This window comes from Lagopus muta, chromosome 2 (genome assembly GCF_023343835.1).
Source record: "Lagopus muta isolate bLagMut1 chromosome 2, bLagMut1 primary, whole genome shotgun sequence".
NCBI lineage: Eukaryota > Metazoa > Chordata > Aves > Galliformes > Phasianidae > Lagopus > Lagopus muta.
This window is the reverse complement of record NC_064434.1, coordinates 93,587,375-93,606,626: the sequence shown is the minus strand read 5'-3', so window position 1 is coordinate 93,606,626 and position 19,252 is coordinate 93,587,375. Positions and strand designations below refer to the sequence as shown.

At 37.8% G+C, this 19,252-nt stretch overlaps 1 protein-coding gene across 3 annotated transcripts in view; it reads right to left on the bottom strand.

The window, feature by feature from the left end:
* Positions 1 to 19,252, bottom strand: part of MAP4K3 (mitogen-activated protein kinase kinase kinase kinase 3) — an 81,044-nt gene that overhangs the window by 31,532 nt on the left and 30,260 nt on the right. For 2 of the 3 annotated variants that reach the window (XM_048935036.1, XM_048935037.1), the window contains exons 10-18: positions 19,066 to 19,128; positions 18,911 to 18,992; positions 18,682 to 18,792; positions 14,265 to 14,340; positions 12,943 to 13,001; positions 10,388 to 10,450; positions 1,849 to 1,907; positions 725 to 763; positions 369 to 425 (exon numbers count right to left, since the gene is read on the bottom strand). In XM_048935036.1, the coding sequence (XP_048790993.1) occupies positions 369 to 425; positions 725 to 763; positions 1,849 to 1,907; positions 10,388 to 10,450; positions 12,943 to 13,001; positions 14,265 to 14,340; positions 18,682 to 18,792; positions 18,911 to 18,992; positions 19,066 to 19,128 (609 nt within the window). The remainder of the gene's footprint in view (positions 1 to 368; positions 426 to 724; positions 764 to 1,848; positions 1,908 to 10,387; positions 10,451 to 12,942; positions 13,002 to 14,264; positions 14,341 to 18,681; positions 18,793 to 18,910; positions 18,993 to 19,065; positions 19,129 to 19,252) is intronic. The other variant, XM_048935038.1, reaches the window with a different exon arrangement.

The window sequence follows — 19,252 nt, the reverse complement described above, 5'->3', positions numbered from 1 at the left end:
AATGTGCAAGAATAAACCCAGTCCTGGTTATACATACTGCTTATGTATTTCCATAAGCTTTTAACACAGTTATTTCTAACGACATCAGGACAGAGGTCAGACAACTTCATGGTTCAACAGAAGCATACTGAGATTTTGTTCAAAAACAGAAAACAAAAGGACAACTGTATCAAATGAGGAACAACATTTTCCCCCCCTCATTTAACACAAGTTCATCAGCACAAAAAGCAAAATTCTGGAAACGTAATCTAGAAGCTACATTAAACGTGCATCTTGAATTGAATTCAACTTCATTTCCATCAGTTCAAAAATCAGGCTTTGAACACAAGCACACACACACTTTTTTACAAGAAGAAAAAGTTACTTACTGTTTAGCATCATCATCTGCATCATCATCATCATCTTCTAAATGTGCCACATGTCCCCTACGAAAATGAACAAAGTACTATGGCTGAGTCAATTTTAATAAAATGACTTTGGCTGCTGTGTAAAATTCTGAGCCTAAGGACTACAACCCCTTCTACAGATCTTTATTCCCTTTTACCTTTTGTTACTGTTATTAGTTATCACATTATTATCTAAAGCATAGCTGCAATCCAGACCACTAAGCCTCCCCCATATCTCCTCAGCATGTACAGAGTCAAACAAGAACTAGCTGTGACAGTCATAAGAAATCAAAGAGCAAATGAGCAAAACACACAAGAGGAAAGAAAAACAGAATTACCGCTGATGCAGTTCTTCTTCAACTGATTTTAAGAGACTCCTTCAGCATAAATAAGAATAAAAAGACAGTTTAATTATGGCACACAAACTTAATTATCAAAAGCCATGGCAAATGCTCCTATGATTTTGATAGTAATTAACCCCAAACATGTTATTTTAGCTGGCTTCCAGAACATCAATCAAACAGTGCTAAGAAGTTACACAACACATTTCCACCTGCATTTATTAATGCACTGCTATTAAATGCAGTCTTCATTGTTATCTGTGTAATGGAAAGCAAGGACAGTTTTAGCTTGATTCAATTTAAAAGAAAACCATGCTATCTTAAGAAAATCAGTAACAATAAAGAAAAGCTAGAGTGACATGAGCATTAAACTACAACTAGAACAAATCTATATTACCCTAATTAATTTTTCTAAAGTTCTGAACTTTATTTTTGTGACTTTGGAAACACAGAGGAACAGCAGGCAAAATACAGGGATAGGAAGCAACAAAATGACAGAAGATCACAGTATTCAGATTTTCCAATCTAAAAGATTTTGTAAAACAACATGCTCTATGCTTACATTTTATGCATTTTTCAAATATGATTTCACTTAGCAATGCAAAGGTAGGCATCCTAATTCTGGCACACATAGATGGAAATTAAGAAATTAGGTTGAAAACAACGGTTACATTGAAAACTATTTCACTTGACGAACATGAGAGAATTATTAAACCTATGAAGTTAGAGGACTTTGAACAAGGTAAATTTTATTGAATATTCCTAGCACTCTGTAACATGAACAAGGGGTTCACAGAGCAACTGTCAGGAGGAGCTACAAGATGGGGTAAAATTGTGCTCCACAGCAACTACTTCTGTGTTAACAAGCAGACCGAGATCACAGCTCACAGCACCACGGAGGCAGTATGAGCAACACAGCCTCAAACACTGAAAAGTGCTGTAATTCTTTATCACTGTAACTACTATCACTATAGAAATAGAGTTATTTTGGAATTGTAATTGATATGAACAGCCATGACTTTTTACTGCATCAGTTACAGCTGATGCATTTAAACATACATGTACAGCATTCTAACAGCCTCAAGGGAGTATGAGACAATAAAATGCCATTGCTTACTCACTTATTTGCACCCAAGAAGTAGCCACCTTGAGGACCATGACCATATTCTAGCTGCAGATCCTACAAATACAAGAGAATGAATCTTTAAAATGAGAATGTGAACATCAGACACGTACCCTGCATCGTGCTGCTGTCACCTTCTCCACAAAATCTGAGTATGGAACAAACTAGCTCAAACCCACCTGATCCCTTAGATTCCTGTCACCCAAAAATCTCCTCTATGCCAGTTAGCAGAATTTGCTCTCCTTCTAAAACTCTATTGCTACCCTGTATAATTCCTTCTAAAGCTGTCATTAGCCTCCTTCTTGGACACGCAGATGCTTCACTCAAATAAATGAGCTGCAAAAAGGTAACAACATCAAGACTTTGTGATAGACCAAACCATATCAAAGCAATCACACTGCTTTTTACAGACCCCTGCCATCCATCCCTCTCTGGTGCATTAACAGTACTTCTTTCAGACAAGGAGCTCTTCTGGCAGAGAGCCTGAAATGCCTTCGGCACATGGGGATGTGAAAAAAAAATAAGCAGAAAGGACAGTAAAAGTGCTTTTATAGCTCTGATACATATTTTAAGGATAACTCTAGGTCCTCATGTATATTTTAACATCATCTTTTGTATCAAAAAGAAAAACAATAATATCAGGATGGGCAACAAAGCAAAGCACCCAAGCAATTGTGGAGGGCAGGCTACTCCGAAAAAGAAGTGCCAACAGGCTGCAGACACTACTATTCAACAGATGTTGTATGGCATACAAATTAAATTCATTAGGCAGAATACAGAGAGCATACTGAAGCACCCTCAACTTTGCATCTGTCAGGAGAACACTGATATAATTACAGGGTATTTATTTCTTCCAGTGGATCACAACCTACGTAGACCTGCTCCCCCCAAAAATGCTCTGTGCATTCACCATGAGAAATTAGTTATTCACCACTTAAGTTAGTGACAAATTATGCTACACAAATGATGGTATACAGCTCCTTAACAGGGAACATTTTAAAGGTCCCCTGATATCTTCTACACAACAGTCCTCTTTCAGCTGCAGTCTGTATCAAAAGCACTCAGAACTGTGCTCACGTATCCAAGCTGTAAGAACAATAAAAATGAGCTAGACAACAACTTGGGCTGATCTTTCAAACAATATTTTAAAAGTCAGGGAAAAGTCTCCTATGAGATTTGCCAGTGCTCCAAGAAAACAAAACACAAATCGCCACTACTTCCAATTGCAGACTGAAGAGCCATTACTTAACAGGATGCTATGAAAGATTGCTTTTTCACTTGGCTAAGAGTCCCAGGACTTGCAAACTGCACCCTCAACTCTGCTCTCTAAAGCTAAGCAGTGGTTTCCACATGGTTGTTCCTACCACAGCTGTCAGCAGCACGTGATTGCTTTCATGAGCTTCCATATTTTCCCAAAGCAAGTGGGATATTGTGGAAACAAGCAGTATATAATTATGTGATGTAAAAGAAAGCACAGATCAGAGGTTTGAATAAAAATTGCAGAGGAAAGCCCACTGCTGGCATTTCCTCAATCTTCAACACACTGACTTTTTAACCTTAGTACCAAATTTATCACACATATATTTCTAGAACTAAACAAAGAAATCCAAAACCACCAACAAACCCTACGCGCTTCCAACGATGTGATTCAAATGGGCCACCCAGCTTTCAACTGAAACCTCAGTCAACTGAGCCAAAAAATGAAGGGACAGGAAAGAAGAGCTTGCAATCAGTGCTGCAGGTGGGGAGGAAGGCTCCCTTCCCTCCAGGGCCACATCCCCAGCTCCACAAGGCACGGGCACTACGAACACACTGCTCTTTTTCTTCCTTCTTCACAGTTTCATTCTCCTTCTGTACCTCAACAGCTTGCACAGCGAGTCTCCTCTCCCCATGAAAGGCCATCCCATGCCCTCTGCAAATTCAATCTCTTCATTAATCTCTAAATCTGTCACCTTCCCCAGTCAATTCTGTTAACCAGTTAACGTACTCCGATTCACCACACAGACACAGAGTTAACTCTCCTGAGAGGATTTAGTTATTTCTATGCCATCTCCAAAAATTCCACAGATGCCAAATGTAAGCACACAGGTATTTGGGGATTCAGGCACTGGAAAGAAAATAACAAGAATGGAAACGTAAGATGTCAGCAGGCTCCCCAACAAGGAGGTCAAGCAGGCAGTGCAAAGAAATGTGAGGGGATGCCAGAATAAGGGCTGCTGCAGAAAAGCAACCCCAGATCAGTATAATGAAACCTGAGATTTCCAGCTTAAGTGACGAGCGTTTTGTCTACATGTTGCAAAATCACATTAATCAAAAGCAGGAAACAAAAATCTTACGCAGCACAGAACCAAAACGTCTGTCCAATTTAATTTACGCACCACACAATGCTTGACTATATATACATATTTTATGTATATTTTATATATATATAGAAAGAAACACGGCAACATCAGGAAAATTACAAAGGGAAAATAACCCCCATAAAAAGCCTTCATCTGTCACCTAATCTTGCTGGAATTCTCTTTATGAAAAATGACATCTGCCAGAATTACTTATGTTTAAATACTCTAAGAGGACAAAAGCTGTTTTTTGTTCCGCTTACTGTTATATTAAATACTGTCAGCATTTGACTGTGATTAAAATAGGATATGTATATTTTTAACTTCCTATCCTTAACCAGACTGTTAGTTTTCTTGTAAACTTAAAATATCGTTCATTTTCAACCAAAATGTGGGGTGAAGTGACTACTGCTAGGGGAATTTACTCTTCTGTATTCCTGACAGATAAATGCTCAGAGCTAGAAAGCTTTTTAAAAAGATCTAAGCTGTTCTGTACCCTCTATTTCACATATATCTTGAAGTTGTAATTTCTTAAACCCTTTTGCTACATATTTAATACATAAACATTGCTAAGTACTGCACCTACCACGCAAAGTCTCCAGAGTACTGTTGCACTTTATCAGAACAACCAATAAAAGCCCATTTTAAAGCCTAACACACACTTCAACAAAACAGAAATATTATTAGGTATGGATTCCCATTTGAAGAAGAGAATATCATTAATTGCTAAGTGATGCAAAAACTGACTCAACAAAGGCACATTCTCCACATCTTAAGGTAGCCCAGTGACATTACTGATCTCCATGAATGTCCTCATTTCAGATACACACCACGTTGATTAGTTAACTAAAGACATTGACAGTAGAAGAATCTGAACAACTAGGCAGGTGTTTTCCAAAAGAAGCTCAAGGCCTACAGCCAAGTACACATGAGAATACAGTCAATAACCTTGCTGTCAAAGATGCAGTCCCAGATCACTGTGCATGCAAGCTCAGGTTATTAAGGACCAACTCTTGAACCAAGGCAACCACATAGAAGACAAAACACTATCTGCAGATGACAGCTGCTTTGGGAAGAAAAGATAATACAAGGAGTAATCGCTATTTCTTCACACAATTTTCCAGTTAATGGTCACATAAAAGGCAAGTCACACCTTCCAGTGTAATCTATTGTGCAAAGTCATCGATGACTACAAAGGTATAAAGATTTCCTCAAAGAGAAGACAAATTTGAAGGAGGGTATGGCTATGCTGTAAAACACCCCAGGAACTACCAGAACTACAATACCTTATGCAATTGAAGCTTAAAAAAAAATGCTATTTAATTTTCAGTAGAATTTCATGATAAGATACTCCCCAGGGATGAGCTGCAATAAAAATATATATATTTTTAGATGTTCAGTCTTTCAAAAAGCAAAACTGAATGTATACAGTGAACTATCAATTCAGCTACTTCCACATCTGCTACCTGGAACTTTAGCCTATTAAAAAACAAGATAATTTCACAGAATCACAAAATGACTTGGGTTGGAAGAGCCCTCAAGGATCATCAAGTTCCAACCACCGTGCCACAGGCAGGGTTGCCAACTGTTGGATCAGTACTAGATCAGACTGCTCAGGGCCCCATCTAACCCAGCCTAAACACCTCCAGGGATGGGGCACCCACAGCCCCTCCAGGCAGCCTATGTCAGCACCTCTCTCAGTGAAGAACTTGCCCCTGAAACCTAATCTAAACCTGCCTTCCTTCAGTTTAAAACCATTCTTCCTTGTCTTGTCACCATCTAAAGTAACAAAAATTAAGGATTTTAATCCCAAAAAGTGCTGGGGAAAGAAATTTGAATTTTGAAGACTACAAAACACCTTTGGAGTATTAACAAGAAGGAACATACACATGTCTGTTTCTCAATAAAGCTAAGATGATGCAGTTCCTATCATGCTGCTTCATAAAAGAGAATGCTTATTTTAAGAGGACTCTGATATTAATGAATAAGATAAACTTTTAATGCCTTCATTTTGTTAAAAATGCATTCTTGAGTTTAATTGGATGGCATAATACACCACAAAATAGCTGATTTTATACATACTTCTTTTTTTTAAAACACAAATGAAAGTATGTCTCTCTGGCGACTGGCTGAGGTTTTCCTGCACACTACTGCTACGGAGCTGTAGTTCTCCTTTTCCCTGTGTTTCAGTTCCCTACACATTTTCCCTATGAGTATCCACACAAACAGCACTATATCAAATCCATGTAATGGAACACTGCTATATAACTATGGTGTGACCTCAGTGAAAAGGGCAAATGTACGTAACATTTTTGAACTGCTCCCTAGCAATGAAATTCAACATCTCATCTCTTATGCCAAAGTAGAAAGTATCCAAAATACACAGGGAAGATGAAGAGCAAGAAATAACCAATCCAAATTCTTGATCCTTATGCACTTTCACCCTGAGTCCTATTTATTTTCTTCTGATGATAAGGACCACACATCACTTTATTATTCAAAACAGAACAAAGCATGAAGATTTTCTGCAATCCAACTAATTGGTAGCTATTATAACTCTAAAATAAGTATTGCAAACAATTATGAATATAAGTCTTTGTGGTTTTTAACAAAGGAAAATCATATGTATGCATGTATAGAGAGGAGAAAAATGAACTAATCAAACTAAAGAACAGCCCTGCTGGGCAAAGTTCATCATCTATGTCAGTCACTCCTCTCTAATTTAACATTTTCCTACCAAGATTTCAATTTCTATGCCACAAAACATTAACACAGAAAAGCTATGCTGAAACATCTCATTCTCAAAATTAACTGTTGCCAAGGACAATTAAAAATGATTACACTCAGAATATGTTCATAAGCAAACAAATAAATATAAATTAAATGAGACCAAATGCATAAATGCATCTGGCAACCACAACAGCAAGGACTGTGTGGTAACAGCAAAACCCTTACTAAATACTTTGCCAAACAAGTCTAAAATGAATGCCAAGTTCATAGCAACTGAAAACAACTTCAATCCAAGTTCCTTCCAACTCCTCTGCCCCCACTTCCTAAGGAGGTAGGACTTAATGTGCTTCACTGCATGTTGAACACTCTAAGATTAAATAAAGACCAACTCAGAATCACTTATTCTCCAACACAAAGAAACAAAAGTGGCTAGAGTGTTATCAGTCGATTACTTGGAGCAGATGCACTGCATTCAGGGTGCTGAGGAGCTGCTGCGTCGTTGTGAGATCCCTCTCCATCTTTGTGGGAACTGAGGGAGAGCTCTGCTAATTAGTAACAGGTACATTTCACATCAGCCTTAAAAGAGCAGGCTGTTAGCAGAAGTGGGCAACAACACCTCACGGAGGTCAAACCAGCCTAGTTCAGCCAGAACGTGACACATCAAATCCAATTTTCCCTCGAGTTGAATTTGACTGCAACTCTGTATGTTCCATTTGCAAATCTGGAGGTAATGACCTAGACTGACTAAAACCAGTCAAAAATTACAACTAATTGCCAAAAATATCATCAATCTTGAAACCTATTCTCAAATTCTTTTAATCACAATGGGAAGCACAACTGCATATTTTTCACTGTTCACAGGACTGCAATTAGTGTATCACAATGCATCCAATTATTTGCTGTAACATCTGCTTGTCATAATTTGTTTCATTCTGAACATTGTTATAGTTTGAAACATAGCACAGATAAGTTGATTTTCACTTTGAAGATGCATGTTTAGCTCATTTAAATGAGGAGCCAAATCCACCAAAAATGCTAAATCTGAGCCATTTTTCATTTCCAAGTTCTAGCATAAATTTTCCTTTTGATTCCATAACTTACTTGTATTCTTTTGCAATTCATAATGTTTTTTTCACATTTTACCCTGACTTACCACCTTCCTTCAGATGTGTAAAAGATGTCCTTATTATCAGCATCCATACTGTTAAGGAACTCGTGGGATTGGCTATGATTCAAGCACTTCTTGACATACAATGTAGTGCTATTTCATCAAAAGAGAGTTGCTGGTAGCAACTGCACCATTTTCTATTCATTTTATAATTTTTATTTTTAATGTTTTTAATTAACCCATTACCAGGATGCTGGTATATATATATATATATACAGATATGCTGACAAAGGTCAAAGAAAATTGTTTTCATGCAGTTTTAGTGCTTTGTACAAATCAAGAAATGTAGTTGTGCCTTTCAATGGCACCAAAGCAGCCATTTCTTCAGTGCCATTGCATTTGTTACCAATGTCTCTAACAAACAGAGCAAGTTGAGCCATATCCATAGCATCAGCACTTCCATCTGACACCAAAACACAAAATTCCAAATTAGCAGCTTTATTCTCCAAATTTATTTTAAAAGATTTTTCTATTTCCTCAATTCACCTTCTTACAGCCTGGTGAGACAAACTGACATTAGAAAAAATCAGGTTTTTTGGTTTGTTTTTTAACATCAGGACAAATTATATCTGTCACATTTTCCATACATTGCTTTATAACCTCACCATCAGTGGAGCAAAATAAATAAATGAATAAATAAATAGCCTGCACCCAGAAGCCAGGCTCTTGTCAGCAGTACCCAGCAACAGGACGAGGGGCAATGGGCAAAAACTGGAACTCAGGAAGTTCTATGCAAACGAGGGAAAACTTTTTTTACTGTGAGGGTGACAGAGCAGCTGAACAGGCTGCCCAGAGGGGCTGCGGGGTCTCCTCCTCCAGAGATAGTCAAAACCCACCTGGGGACACTTTCCTGTACAGTCTGCTGTAGGAACCTGTTGGAGCAAAGGGTTGGACCACCTGATCTCCAGAGGTCCCCTCCAACCCCTGTGATAGAAAAAAATAACCTGGAAGAAGTTGCACATTTTTTCCTCACGACATTATATACTTGAGACCATCTCTGGATGCATTTTTAAATACAGCAAAAACGTTTTAAGGGCAATAATTTTGGTCCTGCTATGTCCTCCCATGATTGTAGCATTAGTACTTTACCAGCTTTAGTAAAGTAATCATTTCTCAAAGGGAAGAAAGGACAGTCTAGCTGGGAGACGTGTTGTTACTGGCCCTTAGGCCCACAGATTGTAGGTTAACATCATAGGAAACAACACCAAAAGCAACGTCAAAAAGCATCAAATGAAAAAATAAAAACCAAGATGAAAAAAATTGAAGCCCCAAAACCCCCAGAACTAAAGCAATTGCACAGATGAGATGTTTCTCATACAGAGAAACCTAAGCTTCTGTTTCACAAATTGTTTTGAAATATTTTTCTATCAAGCAAAGTTACATGATATTCCTTCAGAGAATGGAAAAGACAGAGTGAAAGCTCTCAGTAATTACAGCATGGGAAGATACAAGGCACATCGAGCCAAGTGAAGCCAAAACCAGAAATCCAAAATAAAACCCATCACACTAAAAAAAACAACAAATCAAGACATTCCCAAACAGCTTAGTTTTCCATTTTTCCCCACAGTACACTTGCATTAAGCAGCTCACAAATCAAAGAAAGCCACTAAAACAATGCTCTTCATCTAACACAGAAAGCTTTTTTTTTTTTTCCACCATACAGGAAGATGTCAGAGTCAAAAGCATTACTTTTCAAACTATGCAGTGCCTAAAGAATAAATAAATGAGTAAACTCACTTTGTACAGTAACTTTTGTACTGCAGTGCCAACAGCTGAGATTTTTTAGCAGTGTGGTAGCAGAAAATTTGGAAAATGTTTCAGAGCAGAAGTGGTGCCAAATGCCATTGAAAACACTTAGGACCCCGCCATCTGTTACTTGTATTGAGTTTATATTCATTCTGTAACCTAACTACTATCTGGAGAATTTGGATATTTAAGTTTATGTCATTTTATAGTCTTTCAGGGGACTATTTAAAGGAACTACCAAACAAAACTACCAACATCATTCTTTCCTACTTTTAAATCACTCTCTAAAAAGTTACTGTTACGCACTGTAAAGTAGTTAAATAAATTGGAATGACTGCCTAACACTGAGCCCCCTCCATTACTGCGGTTCAACTAAACATGAACATGCATTGAACACTTGCAGTACTGCACATTTTAAGAATTCCCTTCTAAATTACAATGGTTTTTACACAGATGAAAACACCAGCACAACAACAGGACAAAGCATGAGCTCCGAAAAAGTGAAACAAGGACAAAACCAACACCGACACAGAAAGGCATAAGATGAAATATACCAGGTTAGATCTTGCAGTGTAGTATATGTCTTCTGTATTGTCCAAAAAATCGCTACTGTCAGGCTGTTCATTAGATAAGAGATCAAGAAATTCAAGTTATTCACGTTGTCGCTGAAAGCCAGGCACAGATAAAGGGAAACGTTTTTGCAAGAAAGAAAAACAATCCGTTAGTTGAAGCTCAGACCATGTTAGAGCAGTTCAGGGAGGATAAAGCACAGCAAAGGGCATTGTGCCATCACCAAAGGCAACTGAATCACACCAAAATAAGGACGCTGTTCAACACCTGAGCTGTGGTATTGGGTGAAAAACTGCCTCAGTAAGATGCAGGTATGCACCAGCTTAAAATTAAAGTGCATTACCAACAGTAACTTATGCAGCAGTTGTCCAGTCCTTTGCTTGAGTAGTCATGCTCTTCAGTCAAGCAGCATGAAGATCATGCATGTTTTAGCAAGATAAAAGCAAAAGGGTCAGAAGAACTGCTTTAATTAAAGAGATCAACATCGTTACTGTTGAAGGAAGAAGTAGTACCTCTTGCCCCTGCTTCCATTTAAAAATCATTCTTTTCCCACTCAATCTGTTCCTTGGAAAGATCCCATTGGCTTCTGACACACCAGTTTGAGTTTTCTACTATTTCCACGTCCAACAACAAAATATGTTTTGTCTTTGGTTTCTAGACTGAACATCATCACTCTCAAAATCCCTGTCTCTCTCTTGGCTAATAGCAGTTGTAATAATCAACACAACTCTCTTAACTCTCAATCCACAGTGATAAGAACAGCTACTGCAGATACAAATATTTGATGTAAGCAGTTGTTACAGTTTTGTTTTTTAACAGGAACTGTATCTTGCTTGCAGTGGCTTTTTCAGATATGTCACAGTAATTCTGTGGCAGACGAGCTGATGATTATTTCATAAATGGGCATTCTTTTCCATTCACACCTACACTAAAAGCAAACTTGTACTCTAGTACTAAAGAAATACTCCTACCAGGTCATCAGACATAATATATTATTACTTTGATATAAAATACCTTAAAATAAACACATTTTTATCTCAAAAAGACAGATCACGTCTGCTTGCTTCATTTCAATACAGGCAGCAAGGCTGTTAATCTCCACAAGCAGATAAGGCAAGATTGGAAATACACAAACTCTGACAGGAATAGAAAACAGTAAAATTTCCAGAGTTAATCTGGACATTTCAAGCTTCTTCTTGCAGCAGCAAGGGCTTCCAAAGTCCAAAGGGTCCAATGTCCAAAGGCCCTGATTGCTAACAGCCACTATGGAAGAAGGTCCAATTCCTCCTTTCCAAGAATACCTGTCAAAGAAGTGAACTCAGAAGTGCTCTCTTTAACCTCTGCAGAAAATCTCTGTCTTGTTTAACACACACAACTACAGCTAGGACCTCTAACGCAGTTACATCGATGTCTAAATACTGTATCTAAAATCACTGCGACATCCTGAATGCGACTGGAAAAATTGTTCTCCCCCGTCTCGATTAGACTCCAGAAATATCAGACTGCCTGCCCAGCCAGTTGCAGAAGAGCAATATTGTGCACAACCTTATACACCCAGAGCCACCTGGCCCACTGACAAAGGACAGGGCACTGTGAAAGAGATTTAAGCACAGCTACAGAGCCATATTAAGGCAAAGAGCATCAGAAATCCCACTTGTGGTCTGAAGACTACGGAAAAGGAAGCACCCAGCACCAACCAACTCTTAGGAACAACTGCAACTCCAGGAGCGGAGCTGATGTCCCTCTCACCTAAAGCACTAAATCAACTTATTTACATTAACACCTGCTTTAGAGAACACAGTAGTCAGCAGTAAGGAAGCATCATTTTAACTAGGACGTATTCTTTTTAACTAGGAATGTGAAGAAACCTCCAAAGTGTACAAAAAAGGAAAGCAACAGCCTCCATAGAAGAGGAATTTACTGCAGTGGTGTGACAGCACAAACACCTTCACTCACACTGCCTGAGTTCTCATACATCTAGTACTGGCAGACATCCATAGGAGGAAAACATCAGCACTGCATTGTTACACAAAACAGCAGCCACCAAACTCAGTGCGTTTCAGGTGTGATCCAGGGCCACAGAAAGTTTGTTTGCATGGGAAAATAAAAAAACAACAAAAATCTATTTTCCAATGCATTATATCCCTTCCCAGGCTCTTAATTTTATAATTATTTCTATTAGTTACCATTGCCAATGGGAGCACCAGGGACATAAGCACCTGAGTACACATACAGAGCAATTTTATACCTATAACAATAAGGGAACGATACACTTAGCAACAAAGTATAAAGGACAGAGGAAACCCACACAACACATAGCTCATACATCACACCTGGCAAAGTCCACAAATAAGGGGTCTGTCTGTGTAGTGTAACGGCATCAAACAATTTTGGACTAGTATGTTACCACCTGCTGGGAAAACTGCTACAAATTTTAGTAGTGCTAAGAAAGTACACTATACATCTTAGATTTCCCTTACTCCATGGGTATTTGCAGAGAATAATGTACAGTGCATTGCACATCTTTCTTGTTACTCACAAATTCATGATGTGGCTCTGTTTCTTTCCTCAAGGGTGGATCAAATTTTACTTGACCAACTAAAGAGAAGAAAAGGAAAACAAATTAGACAGTGATTAGGAAACACTTAACTCCAAAGGTTAACAAAAGTAATTCAGTTTAAAGAGTATATCATATGTCCGCTGATAGAAACATTTGACACACAGACACAAAGTTGTACCTGCTAGAACAGGCACAGAAACTACTCTCAGAAAAGGGAGCACAATCATCATTAGAAGGACTGGGAGAAGAACTCAGCGAATAGGGCAGGGAAATGTCTTCTTTAAAGGAGAAACACAGCTGTAAAGAAAATACCCGATTTTCTGAATTCAATCTTGGATCTGTTCTTCTGGAGTCTCATTAGCACTAAAGAGAATTGACTCAAGTTCGGGGAAAGCTACTAACGCTTTGTCCTTGGCAGGTACCTTTCCCTCTCTTTTAGCTTAAGAAAAGACAACTGAAGCTGCCAGTAATGCTTTAATTTAATTCAAGCAAAGAAATGACTACAATCTGGGGATGAAGTCTCTTTCTTACAGCCAGCGATCAACTTTGTTGTTGATCTACATGTCTGTTTCATCTCAAAACCCAAAACAACAAATATACTAAGGAAGAAAAAGCTTTCTTCAACATTTTGTTACCCAGCATAATCTGGCACCACACTGAATATCTTTGCTGGTCTGGGACCCAGGGCTATACCAACCAGCTCTCAGAAGAGCTCAGAAGAGCTCAGGTTGCATCCTGTTCAATTAAGATGAGGCAATAGTAAGACTTGTTAAAATGCTGACAAGGGTGTATTCAAGTATTTTACGTAAGTATTTATTTTGCGTAAACATCTGGAACCTAAATCTGTAGGTAAAACATCATTTATTTTTTTTAATTTTACTGCATATCAATTAAGATGTTTCTAAGTATGTAAAATACCCAGAATAGTGGTCAAAATTTCATAAAATTGTAAAAACATTGGAGTTGGAAGGTCCCTTCCAAGACCATCTAGTCCAACCCCTCTGCAATGAACAGGGACACCTACAGCTCCACCAGGTGCTCAGAGCCCCATCCAGCCTGACCTTGAGTGTCTCCAGGGATGGAGTTTCTACCACATCTCTGGGCAACTTGCACCAGTGTCTCATCGCCCTTATAAAGCACATTTTACTTACATCCAGTCCACATCTCCCCTCTCTTCTAGTTTGTAATTATTTTCCATTATCCTATCACAAAAAGTTGATATTGTGTCCCCTTCTTTCTGATAGCCTCCCTTTAAGTGAATATCAACAATTAACTTCAAAACGTCATAAGCATGTGCTTACAGTTTATTTCAGAGCGCGTCTTCTCTTCTCTCACATTTCTACTTGTCGAATGAATTCTATGAGGCACAACAAGAGGCTAGAAAACAAAAATAAAATACTTCAAAATATATTTCACTTGAAACAATACCATGCAGTTTTTTAAAGCACATTACTTTAGCATAGTATCAACAAAGAAAACAAGTGGAAGCCAAAAATAATGTTTTTTGTATGTTAAAGTTATTTGGAGACATTTCCACTGAAAACAGCTTCAATTTCAGTGTAAGTATTTTTAAACTCTGAGTTTGAGCAAGTAAAGACAGTGCTGACCAACAATTGCTTTTTCTCACATTAACACTTCCTTTTTGTGCCTTCCAGTTTACAGGTATTATCAGCATCCAAAATAACTAGTAACACTAACTGAGACTCGTTGACAGCATTTTCCTTTGTTTAGATACCTTTTCCACGGATTTCTATTTACTTCTATTTACAGAATAAAGTATCATGGACTTGAAGATCCCACTTGCTTTTCCTCATTCTCCATAGCGTCACCACAAGTCATCTATGAGAACTGCACATTTGCTACATTTCTGTTTTGAATATATGGCACAAAACAATTTGTAATGAAAGTAATCTGACATAACGGGGTCAGAAATTTGATGTAAACATTCCTTTTATAAATACTAATTCTAATCTTCACTTGGCAGCTTTTATCTACAAAACAATGGAAAAGAGCTTTAACTGGTTCACAAGGAGTCACGAATAGCTCTGCAACTATTTGATCACGAAATATTATCTGAAAGCGTTAATCCCCTTCTGTTTTCATCACATACAACTTCCCTGCTTTATATTAGGATCTTACACACGTACATAGCATTTCACCTCACTTCTACATTCACTTTTGTCTTTTCTGAATCTGGATGGGCTTCAGGACTAAGGGTATTTTTCTCCCATATACCTCAGAGGCACGTGTTTGGTTTTGGAACTTGTGCCAGCCTCCACTCATACAAAACAAACTGGGATTGCAGTTCAAAAACAGCTTGACAGATAGCTCAAGATGCAGTTCAAGATCTGATCTGATTTTCCACGTGAGTATTTCAACCACAAAGTGCCGAAAGGTTTCTTACTCATAATCCTTTGCTGAAAGGCGTTGCTCACTTGCTCACTGTGCGTGAGCACTTATAACACCAGTATCATGAGCCAGGTTTTAGGAGGGAGGACAGGCATTTCTGCCTTTGCAGTATTATTTTGCGAGTTCCTTGCATCCTGCCACAGATGTTCACTGATATTCACACTGTGCTACATGCAGAACCTGCCCTCACGCTTCCTTTTCCTTGTCAACAGAATTACTGGAAGTAGCCAAATCCTCACTGCTCTGTCACAAGGACGGAGTCCTCAACTCACCTTGAAAGACCTACGCTGACAACAAACCAATAGAAGCAGCAGACACTCGAACTGTGCTTGAGGACAAAGGAATGTGCGTTAGCTTCCAACACAACTGCCATTTTGGTGCAACTTCAGGCATGGGACAGATCTCAAGAGCAGTTTTAAAGCCAAAACATACAGCGTTAAGGCTCAAATATAAGCACTTTCCTCTCTGCAACTTTTTCAGTTGCAGAAACTATCATATCTATGATACTGATACTATTGTATCAGTAACCACCACAAGAGTCACTGTCACAGGAAAGTGAAGAACAGACGGTTGCCAGCAGATACAATGGTTTACTTATAAGGAGTGAACACAGAGTGCCAATTGGAAATCCTGTCTTTGACTGAACTGGAAACCCAATTAGGTCCTCCGTTAGTTTTAGTAAGGAAACACTGAAAATGCCACAATCACAGATATTGCTGCCAAATACTTACTGTAGCAAGGGGACACCTTCCTGATTATATCCAAACAACTTGATTCTGTGGACCATGGTTATTTTGTTTTCATTTTTTTTTTTTTTTTTTCCCCCCTCTACACTAAACTTTTCATTTGTAAGACAAGCTTCCAGACCATCCCACCCAAACAGCATGAGCCAGGTGAACAGCTAACATAGCTCATGTTATGTTGCTGCTCTCAATTTTTGATGGGCGCATTCAGTGTATCCTACTAGAGTAGGAGAGGGGATTCCCCAAGTTCTGATGAACACCTTCAGTCTATGAGCAGGCAGGTCGTGGAGCATGTTTGAAAGGGTACACTTCTTACCCACCTTGATAAATTATAGGAATGACCACAGTGACAACAATGGCTTTAATTATGACAGAATTCTTAATCTAAAACACAGACCTTGCTCAAGATGTCTTGAATAATTTATTACAGAAGCAGATTCTGGACTCATCTGTTTTGTAAGGAAACATTGCCCAAACATCCAACTCATTTTGCAGGCAAATGAAAAGCCTCAATGGAAAATGATTTGGTAGCACCATATCTGAGTTGCCTGATAAAGGTGATCCAATGCTAAAAGAAATGGTGCTTGAAGCTCACTGCACAGCTCAAGGCCATGTGATGAATGAAGACTGAGAAGATTATACCTATCCCTGAAGTCCACCAATGCAACAAAAAATCCCTCAGACGCATAAAGTAGACAGCAAATGAATTATCATTTGAAAGAATAAAAATCAAAAAGATGTGCAAGGCAGCTTGCCTATCCTAAGCACTATCAACTCACCTAGTTTCTTTAAAATCATGAGAATAGGCACTCTTATCACTGATGTGAGATTATTTATTATTTGTTCCCAGGCAAGGCACAGTTTTTCCTCTGATATCAGGTTTCATTATGTAATAACTGATAAATATATTGAACTAAGTAAGAGTTTTCTTAAAGCAAAGTCAGAAGGGACATATGAGTGAATACTAGTTTGAAAGCTGCTGATAACTGTCAGTAAGATGCCTACAGAGTCACTTCAGTACACAAAGAGCAGAGTCCCCATGTGACTGGCCCAAAATGAAGGGTGAGATTTTTGCTAGAAAATATGTAGAAGAGACACAGAGAAATGGCACATCAGTGATTCAGGACAATTTCCAGGAAAGCTACTCAGTGCAAGCTTTTTTGATCTGAACACTTCACTAATATGAAAGCATGCTGAGAACAGCTATCTTTCCTCTTACGACATCATATGAAAGCTCCAGTTTTCTAGTTTCCACAGAAATACTGCTTTAAGGAGATCCCAGAGCTTTTTCCATCATTAAATAGACGCTGAACTAAAGGACACCTGATCTTCAGATCTCAGAGCAAGCAGCAGATCAGAGTTCTTCAGAGACAGAAACGTTTCTCTTGCAAGAATCAAACATATTAAGGATTTTCTTGCATGTTTGACTTCCTTTTTTTTTTTTTTTAATTATTATTTTTAACAGCTTGACTACTAGGAACCACTTTTAAGAGTACTGATTATTCAGTCCTTATGCCTTCCTCTCCTTCCTCACCCATTTAAAAAGTACTTAAACATTGCTCTCCACAATAGATTTCACCTTCACTTCTTTCCACAATCATTCATTTTAACTTCTGAGGAAGAATAAAACAGACTCAGCGCGTGACGTCTTGTCTTTGATGTTCTAGAAAATACTAAAGCTCATTTAAATCTGAAAATGAGTATACTAAAGTAGATGCTTCTTCTAAGCCTATTTTCACTTGAATCATTTAGATTAGTTTGACCACAATAGGGAAAAAAACCCACAAAACTAAAAAACACACAACACACAAGCATGTAATTAATGAGTCAGTGGCATTTATGTCAAAAGAATTTCTTTTCCCTGAAAGAGATAATCAATTAGGGTACTGTAAACGTTAGGAAAGTCTTCAATAACAGAATTAAATACAAAGATAGGATACAATATACAAAATCTGCTTTTTCTAATTTAGATAACATTTCAGCCCTCTACTTACATAAGCATGCTGTCTTTTCCATGCTGTTACAGCACAAAAATCAGAGACTTTGACAAAACAGTAAATGGAATCAAGTCTCATATTCTAAGGCAGAAAAGAAAATTTGCAAGACATGTATAGCAAAACATTTGACAAAAACAACCACTGAAACATTCTCATAAGAAAGTTGTTCAGAAAGTAGATTAATAGCTAAAGAACAAGTTCAATATGTGAACAAGATGTGTTGTGAATGTACCCTGTGAAGATGGCAACAATTCCATGAAGAAACATAGCAGGACATATGACAGAACTCAGGACTGACACATTCCACATCTACTTTCACACCACAAATTGGACAAGGACAACAGTAAATAAACCTGTAACATTTACAACTCTATTTGAGCTCTTCTTCCTGAAACACAACAAATTTTGCTAAGTGTCACATATAACATTCAGCAGGAAAACCTGAACTCTTGAGACTTCTGTGATCATAAAACATTCTGTGGTTCAACAAATAATAATTAATTAGCCAATCATTTAGTTTTATTGGAAAACAAATTCAACCTGATTCTGTAGATATAGCATATTCCTACCTCAGGATCATCATCATCAAAGTCATGGTAAGTGGAATGATCAGGATTATTCATTTTATCCAAAAGTTCAATAGCAAGACTTCTATTTAATGGCTGGGTAACAAAAGGATGCTGAAGGACAGAACAAAGAAACAAACAGATTAAAATTCCCAACAGCCATATTAAGTGCATTTCCATTTTATAACTTAAAAAAAAAAGAAAAACTAAAGGAAACCAAACAAATTTATACCTGCAGTAATTTTTCAGCTGTAGGTCTTTTTTTAGGATTTTTTGTAAGTGCCATTTTCACAAAATGATGGAAACTATTGGACCTGTAAAACAAAATGGTAAAATCAGCCCAGTGAAATACATGATCATTATCTACTGAAACAGAGAAGCGCTTACCATTTCATTTTGTCCTTTAGTTTAGGAGGCTGAAAGTTGCTTTTTGTCATTAGAAAAAGTGCTCTGAAAGAAAAAAGATACATATATAGATATAGATATATATATATATATATATATATATATATATATATACACACACACACAAACGCATGCACACACAAAATTAGTACAGGCATTATTTTGCTGG